General features: G+C 43.4%; 1 protein-coding gene across 1 annotated transcript in view; it reads right to left on the bottom strand.

Annotated features, from left to right (window-relative positions):
* Window positions 1-20,191, bottom strand: part of LOC120542905 (A disintegrin and metalloproteinase with thrombospondin motifs 2-like) — a 544,393-nt gene that overhangs the window by 143,355 nt on the left and 380,847 nt on the right. The window contains exon 4 of the mRNA XM_039775628.1: window positions 8,082-8,281. Within this exon, the coding sequence (XP_039631562.1) occupies window positions 8,082-8,281 (200 nt within the window). The remainder of the gene's footprint in view (window positions 1-8,081; window positions 8,282-20,191) is intronic.

Below are 20,191 nucleotides of genomic sequence, written 5' to 3'. Positions count from 1 at the left end.
ATTCAATTCAAACTAAACAAAGCCAGATGCAGCCGACTCATTTAGGATTGAGACAGACAGGCAACATCATTATGAACAGGAAAGAAAATCCCCGCGATCCTCTCCTTCTTTAACCTTTTCTAATATTTACTGACATGGTTTGTGTTTCGCTGGCCTATTCAGTCAATTGGATTTTACTTTTGTATTTGAGCACCTTATTAAAATAAATCTGATAGTCGCATGAACGGAGACAGCAGTTGTTCCCACACTTCCGAGCGCACACTTGACCTTATGAGGCAGAAGCATCCAAAGCATCTGTCTGATTAGATCTCGGATGATGGTAATGGGCACGAGGGCACCAATTTTTGCAACAAAGGGCAAAGAAAGAAAGAGAATAAAGACGGATCGGCACCGGCGGGTTCTCTGTACACCGTCCCTCACTAATAGAGAGAATTATTTTGAGTGTTTCTGTCATAACGATGAGAAGTGTGGGAAGCCTTTTCCAGCATCAGAGGAGTCGCACTGTTTTCGAAAAGGCTTTTTTTTTTTTGCTCCTCACGTCTTTGTCTGGAACAGACTGTCCAGCCGGAAGCGTCAGACGAAAAACGGAGAAAGTCAGCAATTAAATTCACGAAATGAGAGATGCTGAATGACCTCCGTCACTCATTAAACGAGCTGGAAACGTTCCACGCTTTTTTCGACAGACTCACTTGGTGTGGGGCAGCCAAGAAGTTCAACCAACATTCAACTGGTCTCTGTGGTCTGCATTTTCCGTAAGGTTTGCACTCGTACAGCCGGCTTCTGAAATAGTATGTACCAAGCAGAGTATTTGGAGGAAATAGCAGAGCAGACTCGTTTTAGCTTGGCCTGTTGTTACATAACGATAATACCAGCTAACGCCTGGACACAAGAGATAGTCAGAAAGACACCACGTCCAGTTACCATCACGCTAAGCACTGGGGCCCCCCAGGGCTGTGTACTCAGCCCACTGCTGCCTTGCAATTGCACACCATCATTAAGTCACGTGTTGCCTCATATCTGCCACATCCAACTTCTTCTCCTGCTGTGCTCCTCTTTACTGCCTGTGTCTCGGCTCCATAAATCATCGCTGGTCCTATCACTGTCTTATAAGCATGACCTTTAACCTTCACCTTCACTCTTCAATCACACCACACTCCTGGTACCTTCTTCCAATTGTTTCATCCACACTGCATTCTATGGGTCGTCTCTTCATCTGATTCTCCATCTTGGCCTACCACTGATCTGAGATATAATGTGAAGGAGATATTCACAGAGTCAGTTATACAAACGATAAAATTCACACTGACACAACTTCTACTTGCAACGGATGGAGATTGCAATGGGCTGTCGGTTTGCTCCTCACTATGCAGACCTATTTATGTCAAAATTGGAGGAAGATTTTATGTTAACGTGCGTCTTAAAGCCAACGTTGAATCTCCTTTACATAGATGCCATCTTTATAATCTGGACTGCCAGTGAGGAGGACCTCCTTCATTTTCATCCATTCATCCCATCCATTATCCAACCCACTATATCCTAACTACAGGGTCACGGGGGTCTGATGGAGCCAATCCCAGCCAACACAGGGCGCAGGGGCAGGAAACAAACCCCGGGCAGGGTGCCAGCCAACCACAGGTCACACACACCAAGCACACACTAGAGACAATTTAGGATCACCAATACACCTAACCTACATGTCTTTGGACTGTGGGAGGAAACCCACGCAGACACAGGGAGAACATGCAACGTCCATGCAGGGAGGACCCGGGAAGTGAACTTAGGTCTCCTTACTCCGCCGCCGTGCCGCCCCCTCCATTTTCATAGTGAATAGAATTCTTTCCACCCCAACATAAAGCTGAAGCTCAATTATTCAAAAACAGTAGTCAGCTACCTTGACATCACCACAACTGTACTTATCAATAGCGCCTGATGACCCCGACTCTCTTGATTCACTGACCCCAATGATTTACTTGTGTTTTTGAATGGATGAATTGTAATTTTCTCAAACTAAATAAAGAGAAAACAGAAATCTTAGTGATTGGCAATAATGGACATAATGAGGTTATTAGAAATAAACTTGATGCATTAGGATTAAAAGTCAAGACGGAGGTAAAGAATTTTAGGGGTAACTATTGACTCTGATCTGAATTTTAAATCACATATTAATCAGATTACCAGTACAGCATTTTTCCACTTAAGACAGACTCTATTGTAGGCACAGAGCTGGACAGTTTGACATCTGTGGCAGAGCGACGGGCGCTGAGCAGACTCCTGTCAATCATGGAGAGTCCACTGCATCCACTGAACAGGATCATCTCCAGACAGAGGAGCAGCTTCAGTGACAGACTGAGGAGACCCCACACTATGTGACTCTTCAATTCCACCCGGGGGTTAAACGTTAACATTATACAAAGTTATTGTCTGTTATACCTGCATTGTTATCACTCGTTAATTTAATATTGTTTATCAGTATGCTGCTGCTGGAGTATGGGAATTACTCATTGGGATTAATAAAGTATCTATCTATCTATCTATCTATATATTATATAGCACCTTTCACTCTATCTATCTATCTATCTATCTATCTATCTATCTATCTATCTATCTATCTATCTATCTAAGGTGGGGAGATCTATCTGATATACTACAATACCTTATAAACAGTGGTAAGTCTGTGGATTTGAGGCGTTCTATCTACAATCTATCTATCTATCTACATCTTAATAATCTACAAATCTATCTAGGGGGAAAGTAGAGCAATATATTACTCTAACAAGACAAAGCAGTTTATTACTCTAACAAGACAAAACAGATGGAAAATAATAATAATCAATAATAACAATAATAGATAGAGGTAAAGAATTTAGAGGTAACTATTGACTCTGACCTGAATTTTAAATCACATATTAATCAGATTACCAGTACAGCATTTTTCCACTTAAGAAATATAACAAAAGTTAGACTGGTGTAAATAGAGACATGGGTCTTATGGCCAGGTATGAGGATTGTTTCATCTCTCGGACTGACACAGACACACATTGTATTGAAAAACTCATCAGGAACTTCAAAAGACTTTGCGGGACAGTTATCTTATCCAAAGATCTCGACTAGACATTGTTCTCCTCTCTTGCTTAATGAATCGTAGCCTGGAGAGGTCTATTAATGTTGTATGAATGAATGAATGAATTTGTATGTTAGCATTTTACTTCACCACATCGACCCCGTAGGATCCTCCAAGCGGCTTTCTGTCACGTGTAGATAGTAAACAAAGACCATGACCCTCACATTCTGACTTTTATCACACTGTGCCTCCCCACTTTTTGCTGGTTCTGCACGTGTCTCTTTAATTTCTGAGGACCTGCTCAGCGGACTGCTGGGAACCCGTGGCAGCCATGATGCGTTCTGAGCGTGAAGTATAAAACGAGCCCTAAGAATAGCACAGAACGTTGCACTGGTCACTAATTGTCGCTGTTCCTGAAAATGCACCAGAATAGGACCCATCAAGTCCTAAAATAAGCTCTTCCTGATTTTTTTTTTTTTTTTTTGGTGGAGGTTGGTCAATTCAGATTCTTCTTTACTGGAGAAGACGGCGGTCCCCACTTCTCTCTCACCTAGGCCTTCCTCCCATGATTTTTCAATTGGGATAGTTGGCCGTGTCTGTTATCCACAGGGTAAGCGCCCCCTGCTGGCCTCACCAACACCTCTTCAAGCAGCAACCCAAGCCTTTCCTCAATGGTCTCCTATCCAAGGTCTGGCCGGGCCTGAACACACTTAGAACTTCAGGAAGATGACCTGCTCAGGTGTGTATGTGGCATGACTAATAATACGGCTAATAATTTCTACATTTCCAGTATGAACTCATCCACCAATATAAAATGAACCCCAGAGGTTAGAGTGCCTTCCATGAACACATTTTCCCCAAGAAAACAGCAATACAATCTGTAACTTGGCCCAAACACTACCATGCGGCCAGCATCTCCTACAGTAGGGGGTGAGAAAAATCCGATTATTTGATGCATGAGGCATCTGTCGGTAAATCAAGAAGAGAAGACGATAAAGAAGCCTGAGCCAACGGGAATGTCATCATTTTTAAACACAGAGGAGGTTTAATGAATTCCGTCTGCAGAGGCTGCTGGGCACGGCTGACTTCCCAAAGGGATGATCCAGCGTCTCCATCTGCATGGTAAAAAAAATGGTCAGTGACGTTCAAAAAGGCTTACGTTCAGGCGACTCCTGCTAAACGCTTGGAGATCTCAAGTGAAGAGGGCATCGTGGCATAGAAATACTTACATTCATAGGACTTTAATAGAAATTTATGGATTTGTGCTTTTTGACAAGGACTAAGTAGCTTTTAATAAAAGACTTGGCACCATTTGGGTAGTAGAAACCCGGGCCAACCATCTGTTTGCTGAAACTGCTTTTTCCATTATAGGACTTATCTTGGCAACCTGTGGAGAGAAGGAAAGGAACGAACCCTGCATGGGACGTCAATCTATTATATGGCATGAAAATTTAGATTCACCAATTAATATCTTTGGAATACGAAGTTCTGGCATTGCCGGGCCTCTCACTTTGGGACGTAACATTTTGTTGGTTTTGTTTGCGAAAGGTCCAGGCGCCCTCTGGTGGTGGCCACAGGCCTCAGCAGGGTTGTGCTTCCCTGCTCCAAAACCCCACTGCAATCTAAAGGGGTGGGAGGTTTCCTCTAGCTTTCTGGGGGAGACAGTGTCCGGAATAAGATCCCTCCCCCGGTCCTTCCATGATCAAGGCGTCCCGGCCGGGTCCACCACAATAGTTCAATAGTCCAGAGAGTTGTCGGGTGAATGTTACTTGGTGTAAATCCTGCCTCTAAATCAATCCAGATTTTTGATTTATGTATTATTTTGTTTTCTACCGGGTGCCAAAATTTATGAGACTTGTTGCTAGGCTACAAAGTTGTGTTACTAGGTAACAGTTCCATACGGTTCCATGTCGTCACTTTAATGAAATTTACTTAAAGGGCAACTCGCAGCAAACAAATCCAAAATGAAATTCAACACTCGTGAGCCAAAAGACAGAAGAAAGGAAGGACCCAGAAAACCTCATCACTGCCTCCCCACCATTCGAGTTCCTTGGACTTCATGGTTTGCCCCCGCTGGACTGCAGTCAAGTCCCAGAAACATCTCCAGCTTAACAAATGGCGTTACCCCCTTGCCCTGATCTACTGTACACTTCACCACCATTTGATGGCGGAGCTCTACACAGGGCTCCTTGGACTTCATGGTTTGGTTTTTCTCCTGACCTACAGGGTCAATTGCGGGACCTTTTATGCTCAGCTACACGTGTGCGGCTGTCTAAACGATGAGCAGAAGATTCAGTTGGCCGCAGGTGGAATCCAGTCGAGTTCTAGAAACATCTCAAGAAGAATGAAAGCAAACAGGAGGCACCTGAACACAATTTGGAGGGCCACTGCAAAGGGTTTGAACTATTACTAGGAAGGAGGGATTTCCGTTTTTGATGTATAATACATTTAGAAACCTTTCTGAAAACATGCAGTCACTTTGTCATTATGAATTATTACACGTAGAAAAACAGGCAGATTCATCTAACCACCTCATAGCTGTCTGTATGTCTGTTCAGTTTTCTGTTCCTCTGTTATTCCAACAGATGGATCATCACAAACATTAACACCACTTTTACATATCTCATACCAAATGGCATACAACAGAGACATATGCATTAGTTTTGTCATTCTAACAGATGGCACATTATAAGTAACTACAAATGTTTATGATGCACCACCTGTTGGAATGACAACTACAAAGCATTTCATTACTACAAATGTTTGCGACCCGCCATCTGCTTAAACGACAAATGCAATGCGTTTTACGATTACAATTGTTTGTAATGTGCCATCTATTGGAATGACAAATGCAAAGTTTTTATTACTACAAATGTTTGTGATGAGCATTCTGATGGAATGCCAAAAGCATGGCAATTAATTACTACAAATGTTTGTGATGTGTCTTCTATTGGAATGGTAAATACAAAGATTTTATTATTACAAACGCTGTAGTGTAATTTCTGTTGGAGTGAAAAATGCAATGCATTTTATCACTGCAAATGTTTGTTATGTGCCATCTGTTGGAATGACAAATGCAAGGCATTTTACAACTAGAAATGCATGTGATGCACCATTTGTAGGTATCATAAATGCAAGTATTTTATTATTACAAATGTTTGTGATGCACCTTCTGTTGGAGTGAAAAATGCAATGCATTTTATCGATGCAAATGCTTGTAATGAGTATTCTGTTGGAATACCAAAAGCATGGCATTTAATTACTACAGATGTTTGTGATGCACCACTTGTTGGAATGGTAAATGCAAAGATTTTATTACTACCAATGTTTCTGATGCACCTTCTGTTGGAGTGAAAAATGCAATGCATTACATCACTACCAATATTTGTGAAGAGTATTCTGTTGGAATACCAAAAGCATGGCATTTTATTACTACAAATGTCTGTGATGCACCTTCTGTTGGAGTGAAAAATGCAATGCAGTTTATCACTACAAATGTTTGTCATGAGCATTCTGATGGAATAACAAAAGCAAGGCATTTAATTACTACAAATATCTGTGAGTTGCCATCTGTTGGAATGACAAACGCAATGTTTATTATCACTGCAAGTATTTTTAATGCACCATCTGAGGGAATGAGGATATGTCATGCATTTTATCATTACAAATGTTTGTCATGTGTCATCTGTTGGAATGATAAATGCAAAGATGTTATTATTATAAATATTGTGATGCGGGTGGCACGGTGGCGCAGTGGTAGCGCTGCTGCCTCGCAGTTAGGAGACCTGGGTACGCTTCCCGGGTCCTCCCTGCATGGAGTTTGCATGTTCTCCCAGTGTCTGTGTGGGTTTCCTCCCACAGTCCAAAGACATGCCGGTTAGGTGGAATGGTGATTCTAAATTGGCCTTGGTGTGTGTGTGTGAGTGCCCTGTGGTGGGCTGGCACCCTGCCTGGGATTGGTTCCTGTGTTGGCTAGGATTGGCTCCAGCAGACCCCCGTGACCCTGTGTTCGGATTCAGCGGGTTGGAAAATGGATGGATGTTGTGATGCACCTTCTTATGGAGTAAAAAATTCAATGCATTTTATCAATGCGAATGCTTTTAATGAGTATTCTGTTGGAATACCAAAATCATGGCATTTATTACAGATGTTTGTGATGTGCCATCTGTTGGAATGATAAATGCAAAGATTTTATTATTCCAAATGTTGTGGTGCACTTTCTTTTGGAGTGAAAAACGCAATGCATTTCATCACTACAGTACAAATGTTTGTGATGTGCCATCTATTAGAATTACAGATGCAAGGCATTTTACAACTAGAAATGTCTGTGATGCACCATCTGTTGGAACAACAAACACAATGCTTTTGATTACTACATGCATTACAAATTACATTGCAAGAGATGGTGCACTGCAAACGTCAAGGCTGAGGTCTTTGTCAATTACTGCGATTTCAACCCGTCTCAGAAGGGTAGCACAGCTAGTGTGAAATGAAACCTACAACACAATAAAGTGTGCAGAATTTAAAGGAGTCCAGATTATTTTAAGAATCCACTGACATAAATACCACAAATACCTGAAAAATAATACTTTAAAATAAATGAAGAAAATTCCGTAAAAGGAAAACACACCCTGGCTAAAACGTGTCATGCATCACATGACTGGCAATGGAACTGGCGACACAAGCAACACGGCCATGAAACGATTTCTCCAAAATGGTGACAACCAAAAAAAAAAAACAATTAATACAAAATTGCACAGTGAAGATGTCAGAAACATAACATTATAAACTTCCACTAGAAATAAGCAATGAATAGGGACCAAAAAAAAACAAAAAACAAGACTTCTGGCCCATTTTGTGAGGTGGTCTTCATGTGCTCTACTGTTTCTACCAGGCCCACGACACACACACTGTGTGATTTTTTTAAAAGATGGCCAGCCACGCGACCAGTGAAAAGCACCAGGCGCTCTCACTGCCTGCTCTGCATATTCAGACATTTAGGGAGGTCAGGCCTACTTACGATATTCATAAGCGTCAGCAGATACTTCTGCACGTGTTCCTTTCCGTGGAATTGCACTACAGAGTCGTCCACACCCAGCAGGACCTCGATGTTGTAGTTTTCAAGGCCTGCGTGTCTCCGGGATCTTCTCGTCTGGTTGATGTTCTGCTGCACACCGCGGTACATGGATTCCAAATCAAGAAGGCCAGCCAAGTCACTCCCTGGTAAAACAAAGAACAAAGGGACAATCGCATTACAGACATGTCCAGCGTGGCATACAGGTGAGCAGGAAAGGTGCCTACAATAATGATCATCATAATAATACATTTTATTTATACAGTATATACCTGAAGTATCTTGAAGGACAGAGAAGGGATGGGGAGGACAACGTGGTCAGAAATAACAAATTCTACAGTCAAAACCTCGTTGTGCCCCACATTAACCTGCACTCTATGGGTGACAGCAGGGTCTTCAGCTGTATATAGCGCCCTGACTTTGGAAAGACCTCCCGAAAAGAATGAGGTCAGCTGACTCCACTCATTCTCCACTCCACTCCACTCAGATATGGGGATGGATATTTGAGGAGTAAACTGCAAGACAATGAATCTATTTTTACATCATGAACTTTAAAGTACCAACGACAACAAATCAAATCAAATGAATAATATATTGAACAATTATTATAAAAGAAAAGTTGAATAAATTGGATTTTGCTTCTGTATGAATAAAAGGTACAGTACCACTTCTGGTTAGTGGAAATAGCTCAAAAGTTGATAGAAATCTATGTTTTGTACCGAATACTGTATGAAAAATTTGGTTGACCTAAGTGAAAGCAAACTCAGGTTATTGTGTTTACATACACACACACACAGACAAAATTACAAAAATGTCGAGATTCATCAAAATCTCGAAAATGTATTTTTTGGATGATTGCATTAGTTTCCCTACGAGAAAGTAAATCGGACTCAGGGAGGTCTAAAACGTCGAGATTCATCAAAATCTCGACATCGAAACTTTGGACGATTGCGATACTTTCTCTACCCACAGCCTCTGTCTCTTGGATTAGTGTGAATATATCGCTCCTGCAAGCGAACTCTGATTTTTAGCATGATGGGAGTAGTCACAAAATCAACCAGAATGTTCAAGCAAATTCTAGAAAAAAAAGATCTAATATATATATATCTTTATATATAAAATATATGCAGGTAAAAGCCACACCTTGGCATGCCCATCGTCATATGAGAAATCTTGTTTCTACGTGCAGCTAAGCTAGCGGGTTGAACGTTTGAGTTGTGTGGATTATTCTGGATTGGCACCATACAAAGTGTCACACACATGCACTTGGGAGAAGATTGACAGGCTCAAATAATATTGTTTCTCAGCCGGACCCAGGGTTGGCACTGTCAACTAACAATCTCTTCTTTTGTCGCTATATAGACCAGCAGAAGAACAAACCAAATAGTGATGTCAGCACCGATCCGCCCTCTGATGATTTCAGCACCGATCCGCCCTCTGATGATGTCACTTCTGGCCTTTCCTGATGACATCTTCCCTCTCAGAACCCCCCTATCAAAGACATCACATCCTCTTCTGGCCACCCCGGACCACCACCTTCCTGACTCCACCATATAAATGCCTCAGTTCTGTTTTGAACTCAGTTGTAATCGCGTGTCTTTTTACTGTATTTTTCAGTATACGGGGTGGCCATCCCCAAACATTTTTGAGCCTCCTGCTCTCCTTATTTAAACAGTTTAAGAAATTGTCACCAATTGGCAACAAGTTCATCAGATACTCATGGAAAGCAGAGTCTTTGGTCCTGTAGACATGAGAGTGTCTCACATTGCATTACATTAGTGGAGCAACTCCAGCATACACTCACCGGCCACTTTCTTAGGTGCCCCTGGATAGTACCCAGTTGGACCCCTAATTCCCTATGGCACAGATTCAAGAAGGTTCTGAAGATATTCCTCAGGGATTTAGCTCCATATTGATATGATAGCATCACTCAGATTTGTTGGCTGCACATCCATGATGTGAATCTCCCGCTCCACCACATCCCAAAGGTGATCTACTGGATTGAGATCTGCTGACTGTGGGGGCCATTGGAGTCAAGTGGGCTCATCGTCATGTTCAAGAAACCAGTCTGAGATGATCTGAGGTTGGTGACATGGCACATTATCCTGCTGGAAGGAGCCGTCAGAAGACGGCGGTCATAAAGAGATAGACATGGTCAGTGACAATACTCAGGTAGGCTGTGGCATTTAAACGATGCTCAGTTGGTACTAAGAGGCCCAAAGTGTGCCAGGAAAATATCACAGACACCATCACACCACCAGCACCAGCGTGAAACGTTGATAGAAGGCAGGATGGGTCCATACTGTCATGTTGTTGACCTGACCATCCAAATGTCACAGCAGAAATCGAGACTCATCAGAACAGGCGACGTTTTTCCAATCTCCAATTGTCCAATGTTGGTAAGTCCATGTGAATTGTAGCCTCAGTAGCCTGTTCTTATCTGACAGGAGTGTCGCCCGCTGTGGTCTCTTACTGCTGCAGCTCACCTGCTTCAAGATTCAACGTGTTGCGTGTTCAGAGCTGCTTGTCCGCACACCTCACTTGTAACGAATGCTGATTTGAGTTCCTTTTTATCACTTCAGACCAGTCTGGCTATTCTCCTCTGGCATCAACAGGGCATTTTTACCCAGAGAACTGCCGCTCACTGATATTTACCCTTTATCGGACCACTCTGTGTAAACTCTGAGATGGCTGTGCATGAAAATCCCAGTAGATCAGCAGTTTCTCAAATACTCAGAGCAGCCCATCTGGCACCAACAGCCATGCCACGTTCGAAGTCACTTCAGTCCCCTTTCTTCCCCATCCTGATACTCAGTTTGAACTTCAGCCAGGTGGTCTTGATGGTGTCTACAGGCCGAAATGCATTGAGTTGCTGCCTTGTGATTGGCTGATTAGACATTTGCGTTAATAAGCAGTTGAACAGGTGTACCTAATAAAGTGGCCAGTGAGTGTATGAACCGTGGTGGACTTCTTGTGTTGAAAAGTGTCTCTCGAGGCTTTGATTTTTAGGAAGTGACACACACTTCAATTTGCAGCAAGATTCTGGTCAATGGTGTGGCATAGAGGTTGTGGGAACAAATCCCACTGCTAACACAACGAACAAGTCAGTTCACCTGCCCACACTCCATCTGGAAAAACAAAAAAGATATGGAGACCAATGGTTCTTCAACTTCCCCTTGGATAAAGGCATCAGGAATAGGAATAAGTATGATTGTAAATCAAAAAGCCAAGGCAAGTTTGAAAATGACGCGGTAGACAAGATGGATGAAAGATGACACATTACAACATGTTCGCAATGGCTTATGGGAACTTAGAATATGCACAGCACAGCTACTTGAAGCTAAGGTCAAATGAACATGGACGCTCCACAACAGAATTGTGGCAGTGACCAAAAACCAGGAGACAGAGCTGGAGGTGAAAGAGTTAAAGATGCTAAGATTTGCATTGGGTGTGACGAGGATGGACAGGATTAGAAATGAGGACATTAGAGGGTCACCTTAAGTTAGACAGTTGGGAGACAAAGTCAGAGAGGTGAGATTGTGTTGGTTTGGACATGTGCAGAGGAGAGATGAGGGGTATACTGAGAGAAGGGTGCTAAGGATAGAGCTGCCAGGCAAGAGGAGAAGAGGAAGGCCTAAGAGAAGGTTTATGGATGTGGTGAGGGAGGACATACAGGTGATGGATGTGACAGAACAAAATGACGAGGACAGAAAGATATGGAACATGATGATCTGCTGTGGCAACCCCTAACAGGAGCAGCCTGAAGAAGAAGAAGGGTACCAGCAAGAGTGAAAGGGAAGGTCTACAGGATGGTAGTGAGACCAGCTATGTTATATGGCCTGAGACGGTGGCACAGGAGACAGAGCTAGAGATGGCAGAGTTAAAGATGTTAAGATTTGCATTGGGTGTGACGAGGATGGATAGGATTAGAAATGAGGACATTAGAGGGTCAGCTCAAATTGGACAGTTGGGAGAAAAAGTCAGAGAGGTGAGATTGAGTTGGTCTGGACTTGTGCAGAGGAGAGATGAGGGGTATACTGAGAGAAGGGTACTAAGGATAGAGCTGCCAGGGAAGAGGAGAAGAGGAAGGCCTAAGAGAAGGTTTATAGAAGTGGTGAAAGAAGACATGCAGGTGATGGGGGTAACAGATCAAGATGACGAGGACAGGAAGATCCGCTGTGGCGACCCCTAATGAGAGCAGCCTGAAGAAGAAGAAGAAGAAGAGGAAGAGGAGGAGGAGGAGTACCAGCAACAGCAAAAGGCAAGGTCTATAGGACGGTAGTGAGACCAGCTATGTTATATGGTTTGGAGACGGTGGCACAGGGGACAGAGCTGGAGGTGGCAGAGTTAAAGATTTGCATTGGGTGTGATGAGGATGAACATCATTAGGAATGAGGACATTAGAGGGTGAGCTTAAAGTCAGAAAGGCGAGATTGCGTTGGTTTGTACAGAGAAGAGAGGGTGCTAAGGATAGAGCTGACAGGGGAGAAGAGAAGAGGAAGGGCTAAGAGAAGGTTTATGAATGTGGTGAGAGAGGACATGCAGGTGATGGGTGTGACAGAGCAAGATGACGAGGACAGAAAGATATGGAAGAAGATGATCTGCTGTGGTGACCCCTAACAGGAGCAGCCTGAAGAAGAGGAAGAAGAAGAACCGCCACATCCAGAAATTTTCTAAACCACTCAGGTGTCAATGGAGTCATCGAAAATAAAAGCAAATAACTTCTGACCTAAGTGCTAAAACTGTGTGAACGGGCACATATAGTGACGTTATCAGAGCCCCTGCTATGGATGTTAGGTGGGAGCTAATCAGCCTGATGTGTGATCTGGAATGTCAATGGTTGTACTTCAGCAAGGTGATACACGGCGCTGATCACTTAGCCAAACCATTCAAATTTAATAATTGCTCGGGAATTTTTAAACTGTTATTTTCACATTGATGTTGAGGGCTATCATTTGTAAAAACTACTGGAAAAGGCTAATTCTAATTCATTTTCTTTTCTAAGGGTATAATGTAACAACAAGGTAAGGATTTTAGACAGACAGACTTTTATTAAATTTAGATGCTGAGGTGTGACGTGTTTTTGGGAGTAGTTTAGTTTGAGTTTTAGGTTTTAGATTTTGTTACTTAGCCTGTTGCACAGTGGGTAGCGCTGCTGCCTCGCAGTTAGGAGACTCGGGTTCGCTTCCCAGGTCCTCCCTGTGTGGAGTTTGCATGTTCTCCCCGTGTCTGCGTGAGTTTCCTCCAACAGTCCAAAGACATGCAGGTTAGGTGCATTGGAGAACCTAAATTGTCCCTAGTGTGCGCTTGGTGTGTGTGTGTCCTACGGTGGACTGGCACCCTGCCCGGGGTTTGTTTCCTGCCTTGTGCCCTGTGCTGGCTGGGATTGGCTCCAGCAGACTTCCGTGACTCTGTATTAGGATGTAGCGGGTTGGAAAATGACTGACTGGCTGTCGGTTAAAAAGGAGAGGGGTAAGTTACGAGGAAGTGAAGCAGGAAAGCGAGTACACGCGATATTGAGAGAGAGAGAGAGCGCGGAGCAGTAGGGCGAGAATTGCATACGTGTTATCGTGAGAGAGCAGAGTACGATTCAGTTGAGCGGAGAGGTCAGGATCTGCTGGTCATAATACCCAGTAGGTGCCTCGTGAGGAAGGAAGGAGCGGTCCGGATGGAAGAATACAAAGGTGGATGAAGCTGATGCTGCTGCTGTGGGACTTGGGGCAAAAGTGGGCTTGGGCTCTGAAGTACGTGTGGCACGTCGGTTCAACATCTTTGATTCCATGAGGTCTGGAGGTTCCTTCTGAATGATTTTTAACGTGCTGATTTTAATGGATCTGTCTTGAGAAGTCAAGCAAAATGACGCCTTTGATTGGCAAACTAAAATGATGACAATATGCAAGCTTCTTGTCCGATGAAGGGGCCTCAGTTGCCTCAAAATCTTGCATATCTTTTTAGTTAGCCAATAAAAGGCGTCATTTTGCTTGACTTCTCATTTCATCCATAACGGCGAACACGGTACAACGCCTGAGTACTACTGGATCTGTCTTGAAATTTAAATTTTTCTTTATTGCTTTGTGCCCTCCCCAACCATAACCTATCGTTAATGGGTGAAAAGTGAAAACTTTCAATTCGTGAAAAATTTCAATCTCCGGTTTTAGATGTTTTTTTGGGTCCCCCGATACCGAAAACATCAATATCTCGATGACGGGTGTGTGTCTGTGTGTGTGTCACAGTTTCTTGAGCTAAAATGTCAGGATGTAAAAACACAAAACTTGAAAACATCAGCCTGTTGCGAGAGGACGATGAGCTGATTTGAAGATAAAGAGGCACTCTTCCGGAATTCTGCGATGAATGATGAATTCTTCTCCGCCATTGCTAGCGTAACGACCTGTTTTAAGATCAGAAATACCAGCATCAGAGTGGCAAATGATGATTGAAATGTTAGAGGAGAGTTTGGGTAATTTAGTTCCTATGGTGCAAGGCTGACTGACGCTCACGTACAAATCTTTTTATTAACGGGTTAGAAATGGACGGGACGTGAAGCTGGAAGTATCAGCAAAAATGTGGTGCGGTCAGAGGTGGGTAGTAACGAGTTACATTTACTTGAGTAACGTTTTTAAAAAATTATACTTCTACGAGTAGTTTTACTGCACTATTCTTTTTACTTTTACTTGAGTACATTTGTGAAGAAGAAACGCTACTCTTACTCCGCTACATTGGGCAACACTCGACTCGCTACTTTTTTCCATTTACACATTTATATACGCTGTATTTTAATTGGAGAGAAGTTGCCATTGGATCTACTGAATGACTGTTTCACTAATCAGACATAGCAACAATAATCACATGACTCCATTTCACTAATCATAGCAACAATAATCACATGACTCCGTTTCACTAATCATAGCAACAATAATCACATGACTCTGTTTCAATAATCATAGCAACAATAATCACATGACTCCGTTTCACCAATCAGACGTAGCAATAATCACATGACTCCGTTTCACTAATCATAGCAACAAAAATCACATGACTCTGTTTCACCAAACGGATGTAGCAACAATAATCACATGACTCCGTTTCACTAATCATAGCAACAATAATCACATGACTCCGTTTTACCAAACAGACGTAGCAATAATCACATGACTCTGTTTCACTAATCAGATGTAGCCATGCAGTCACATGACCACACACATGCCTGTGAGAGATGTTTTAGTCATACAGGGCTCCTGGTCACTGCTAAACGGTCACAGCTTCACTGCAGGAACCTTGAGAGCCAACCATCACTTCACTGAGTGAAGAACAAGGACGTTCTAACTAAACATGCACAGACACACACAGTCCTGGTAAAGTGCACAAGCTGCCTTCTTCTGATGTTACTTTCTATCAGCTGTGCTATTTGGAGGGCGAGTGAATCTGCAGTATCCTACTGTCAGTGCTCAGGAGATGTCGTCACTCTAAGTAGTCTGCACTGTTCAGACACACATGTCACCTACTGTAGGCATCGGCTTCAAAAGCTTTGTTGTGAATAACTGTGTTATTTGTGCATCTTTATTTTGTAAAGGTGTTATTCATTTTTACTCATTTTTTATTTTGTTATTTGGAAATAGCAGAATGGTGGGCTGGCGCCTTGCACCCTGTGTTGACTGGGAGTGGCTCCAGCAGACCCCCGTGACCCTGTGTTAGGATATAGCGGGTTGGATAATGGATGGATGAAAGAGCAGAATTTGCACATCTCTCTATTATAAAAAAAAATCCTGTGGGAGAGAATGACTAGGAGACATACGTGATCTTCATGTTAAGATCACGGAAGACAAATAAAAGACATCTGATATTGTTTGTAAGTAGGGCGTGTCTTACAAGAATCTCATGTTTTATATCCCCGCGAGACGCTCCGTGGCCATTCTCTTTCGTCTCGTGGGGATATAAAACATGAGATTCTTGTAAGACACGCCCTACTTACAAGCAATATCAAAGCACAGCCAGCAAAGAAAAATCAGTAGTGTAAAGGCACGCAGCACACACAGATACAGTGCATATAAAGCGTATAAAGGACAATACGTTATAAATGAAACGTCGACGACTAAAAGATTTCATTAGCGCAACCACAGGAAATTAATCATGAGGACCAAATGTAATTGAAAATAAAGCAGGACAAATCGAGGTCAGAAATAAAAGGTAAAGAGTAGACAACAAAGTCTTTTCGCCTTTGCATCATTCAATGCACAAAACGTAGATTTACACAATAATGGACCACACGCTATGAGAATCTGTGGTCCCGCAACAGTTAAAGCAACGACAAGTTTAATTTCAAAGAAAACACAATTCGGTCAGGTGTATATTTAGGATCACGGACAAGCGAGCACAACGTGAGCAGCAGAGACACAAAGTGGCAAAAAGGACAGCAGCTGTACAGGCTTTAAAATGATCGATGGGCAGCTGCCCCTTCACAACGCGAGCGAGAAAGAGATGTAACCACGCCCGGGGCCAGAAATAAAGGACAAGTATTGTTTGTACACGACACGCGAGACAAGGCAGTGAGCCATCATTTAAAACCAGTCAACCGACGTCTAACCTAGCAGTTGTTGGATTGCATTTGGCAGACACGCATCATGTGCTCCCAGCTCTTAAAACAATGACGTGCGACAAGCAGAACAGGCAGCTCGCATGCAGCAGAAAGACAGCAGATGATCCGACGGCATCTCCTTAACGTGCGTTCAGCCGCCCCCCTTCACAACAAGAGCAGCGTTCTACTTCTGGCGAGGAAGAGATGTAACCACGCCCGGGGCCAGAAATAAAGGACAAGTATTGTTTGTTCATGTCACGCGAGACAAGGCAGTGAGCCATCATTTAAAACCAGTCCACAGATGTCTAACCTAGCAGTTGTTGGATTGCATTTGGCAGACAAGCATCATGTGCTCCCAGCTCTTAAAACAACGACAACAGACAAGCAGAACAGGCAGCTCGCATGCAGCAGAAAGACAGCAGATGATCCAACGGCATCTCCTTAGCGTGCGTTCAGCCACCTAACCACCACACAACAAGAGCAGCGTTCTACGTCTGGGGAGAAAGAAATGTAGCCACGCCCGGGGACGGAAATAAAGGACAAGTATTGTTTTTACAAAAGTTTTTAAAGTTAAAGTGAAAATAATGCATATGAAACAATTCCCATGAAAATAACAATCTCTTTAAATTGTATATCAGGTAAACCAAACACGGGGGCGGAGCCCCCTAGATATTTTATATTTTTGTCTGTCTTATTACATTTCTAAAAAATAAATCATGTATTATGACCAAACAGTGAATTGTCTTTTCACCAAATACTTTTTAACTCTTACTTGAGTACAATTTTTGGCTACTCTAGCCACCTCTGGGTGTGGTGCAGTTTCTAAATTTAAACAACCTGAAACAAGTGTGATAAGAAATGATTTGTTTGGTTTGTCCCCTATAGTGGGGGTCCGAAATGATCCCTTCGTAGGGCTCCCCTGTCTTGAAAAGTCTGAGAGCCCCAGCCATAGCCAGTTTAAGTCAAGACAGAAGTGCCTGACAAGCTGACAGGACTACGGAGGGCCGCCACAGAAGCCTTCACGATTTATTGGACTTGTCAGGAGTGACCTTTGCAGTTTTCAAGGTTTTCTTGTCCGGATGAGATACGTCTTCATATTCCCGTGTATCCTGCCGGCATCTCGTACTCGGCTGTCGCCAACATCCATCATATTGATTGGTTGCAGTTCACACAATCAAGACGAAGGGCTGTATTGATTTATCTTACATGGTCGGAATAAACGTTTTCTGCCAGGTATTGACACATAAAATCGGTTAGGTAACTCAAGAGTTAAAGATACCTGCACATACACACATGGCGTGTACACACACACACACACACACCCTGGGTCTGCGGGGACTGCCATAATCAGATGGCATATTGCGAGAGATCCGCAAACAAACAAACAAACAAACAAAAGGGAAAAAACGCTCCGCTGGGCGCCCGTGTAAGACTCATCAGTCATGACTGACAGAGCGGAGCTGGCATCGGCAGACCACCGGGGTTAGAACGGCTCTGCCACGAGACTCCCGGCCCGCAGGAGCAGACGGAGCCGTTTCATCTTCCACTTGTTTTTGCTCATGCAGCCTTCAGGCGGCTGCCCGGGTCACAGCGTGCGCTGCCTTCCCTGGCGCTCCTTTCCTCCTCATTAGCAGTGGCGAACACGGCCGCCATCCGTCGTGGGAACAAAACAAACAGACAGAGTGAGTCCCCGAGCCCGCCGAAGACAGACAGCGACGTGGGCTTATTAACCATGAGGAGCAGGCGTAACAGCAGATCCCTTTGGACAGGCCAGCCCGATGCACAATACAATAACATATCGTCCCTCCATTATATTTAATCAAATCTGAATCCCTACCTGGGAACGTCTTTCATATACAAAGCCGTTTATGTTCATGCCCATCACACACGTAGATACAGTGGATACAGAGGGTCTTCAGACCCCCACACTTGCCATTCTTCTGAATCAACCGACACTCAATGACCCACCATGACAAAGTGAGCACCTGGTTTCAGAAAGGTCTGCAAATTGATGAAAAATTAAAACCTGAAATCTCCCCTTCAGACCCTTTCGCTCTGTCGCTCCATGTTGTGCTCAGGTGCCTCCTGCTTGTTTTAATTCTCCTTGAGATGTCTCTAGAACTTGACTGGAGTCCACCTGTGGTGAACCATGAAGTCCAAGGAACTGTCTATAAACCTCCACTGTGCTGATGTGTACATCATGGCAAGGAGGTAACAACATTTCTTAAGCTTGAGATGTTTCTAGAACCTGAGTGGAGTCCACATGTGGCAAACTGAACTGACTGGACATCATATGGACCTGAGTATAGAAGGTCCCACAATTCGCTCTGCATGTAAGGACAAAAACCAAGCCGTGAAGTCCAAGGAACTCTCTGTAGATCTCCGCTATCAAATTGTGGTGAAGTGTAGATCAGGGCAATGAAATAAAGCCGTTTCTTAAGCTTGAGATGTTTCTAGAACCTGAGTGGAGTCCACATTTGACAAACTGAACTGACTGGACATCATTTGGACCCGAGTATACAAGGTCCTCCTCCTTTAATTCTCCTAGAGATGTTTGTAGAACTTGACTGGAGTCCACCTGTGGTGAACCATGAAGTCCAAGAAACTCTCTGTAGACCTCTGCCACCAATTTGTGGTGAAGCGTACATCAAGGCAAGGGGAGAACAACATTTCTTAAGCTTCAGATGTTTCTAGAACTTGACTGGAGACCACCTGTGGCTGACTGAACTGACTGGACATCATGTGGACCTGAGTATAGAAGATCTCAGAATTCGGTCTGCATGTAAGGACAAAAACCAAGCCGTGAAGTCCAAGGAACTCTTTGTAGATCTCCGCCACCAAATTGTGGTGAAGTCTAGATCAGGGTTAGGTGATAACGTCATTTCTTAAGCTTGAGATGTTTCTAGGACTTGATTTGACTCCACCTGTGGCAAACTGAATAGCAGTGGAACACTTTCAGAGTTGTTTCCAAAGCCGTTTATATCTGTAGGCCCTTGTGAAAGTTGCAAGCAGTTGTGTGACATAAATCAGGACAAGGGGATCAAATCATTTCTAAAGCTCAATAACTGTGAAATGGAAGAAGATTGAAACCACCAGGACTCTTCCAAGAGTTGGCTGTCCAGCCAAACAGAGTACCCAGGGCATGAAGAGCCTTGGCCAGGGAGGTGACAAAGAACCCAAAGATGGTCATGCTAACAGAACAGCACAAGTCTTCTGTAGAGATGGGACAACCTGTTGGAAGGGCAACCATCTCTACAGCACACCATACTAGTACTACTACTACTACTAAAAATAATAATAAAAGAAATAACACCATTTTTTAAGCTTGAGATGTTTCTAGAACTTGATTGGAGTCCACCTGTGGCAAAATGAATTGACTAGACATCATTTGAAAAGCACACGTGGACCTGAGTATAGAAGGTCTCACAATTCACGCTGCCTGTCAGAACGAAAAAACAAGCCCTGAAGTCTTAGGACCTCTCTG

This window comes from Polypterus senegalus, chromosome 13, assembly GCF_016835505.1.
Source record: "Polypterus senegalus isolate Bchr_013 chromosome 13, ASM1683550v1, whole genome shotgun sequence".
Lineage (NCBI taxonomy): Eukaryota > Metazoa > Chordata > Cladistia > Polypteriformes > Polypteridae > Polypterus > Polypterus senegalus.
The sequence above is the reverse complement of the archived record's forward strand: the minus strand, read 5'-3'. Positions and strand labels throughout refer to the sequence as shown.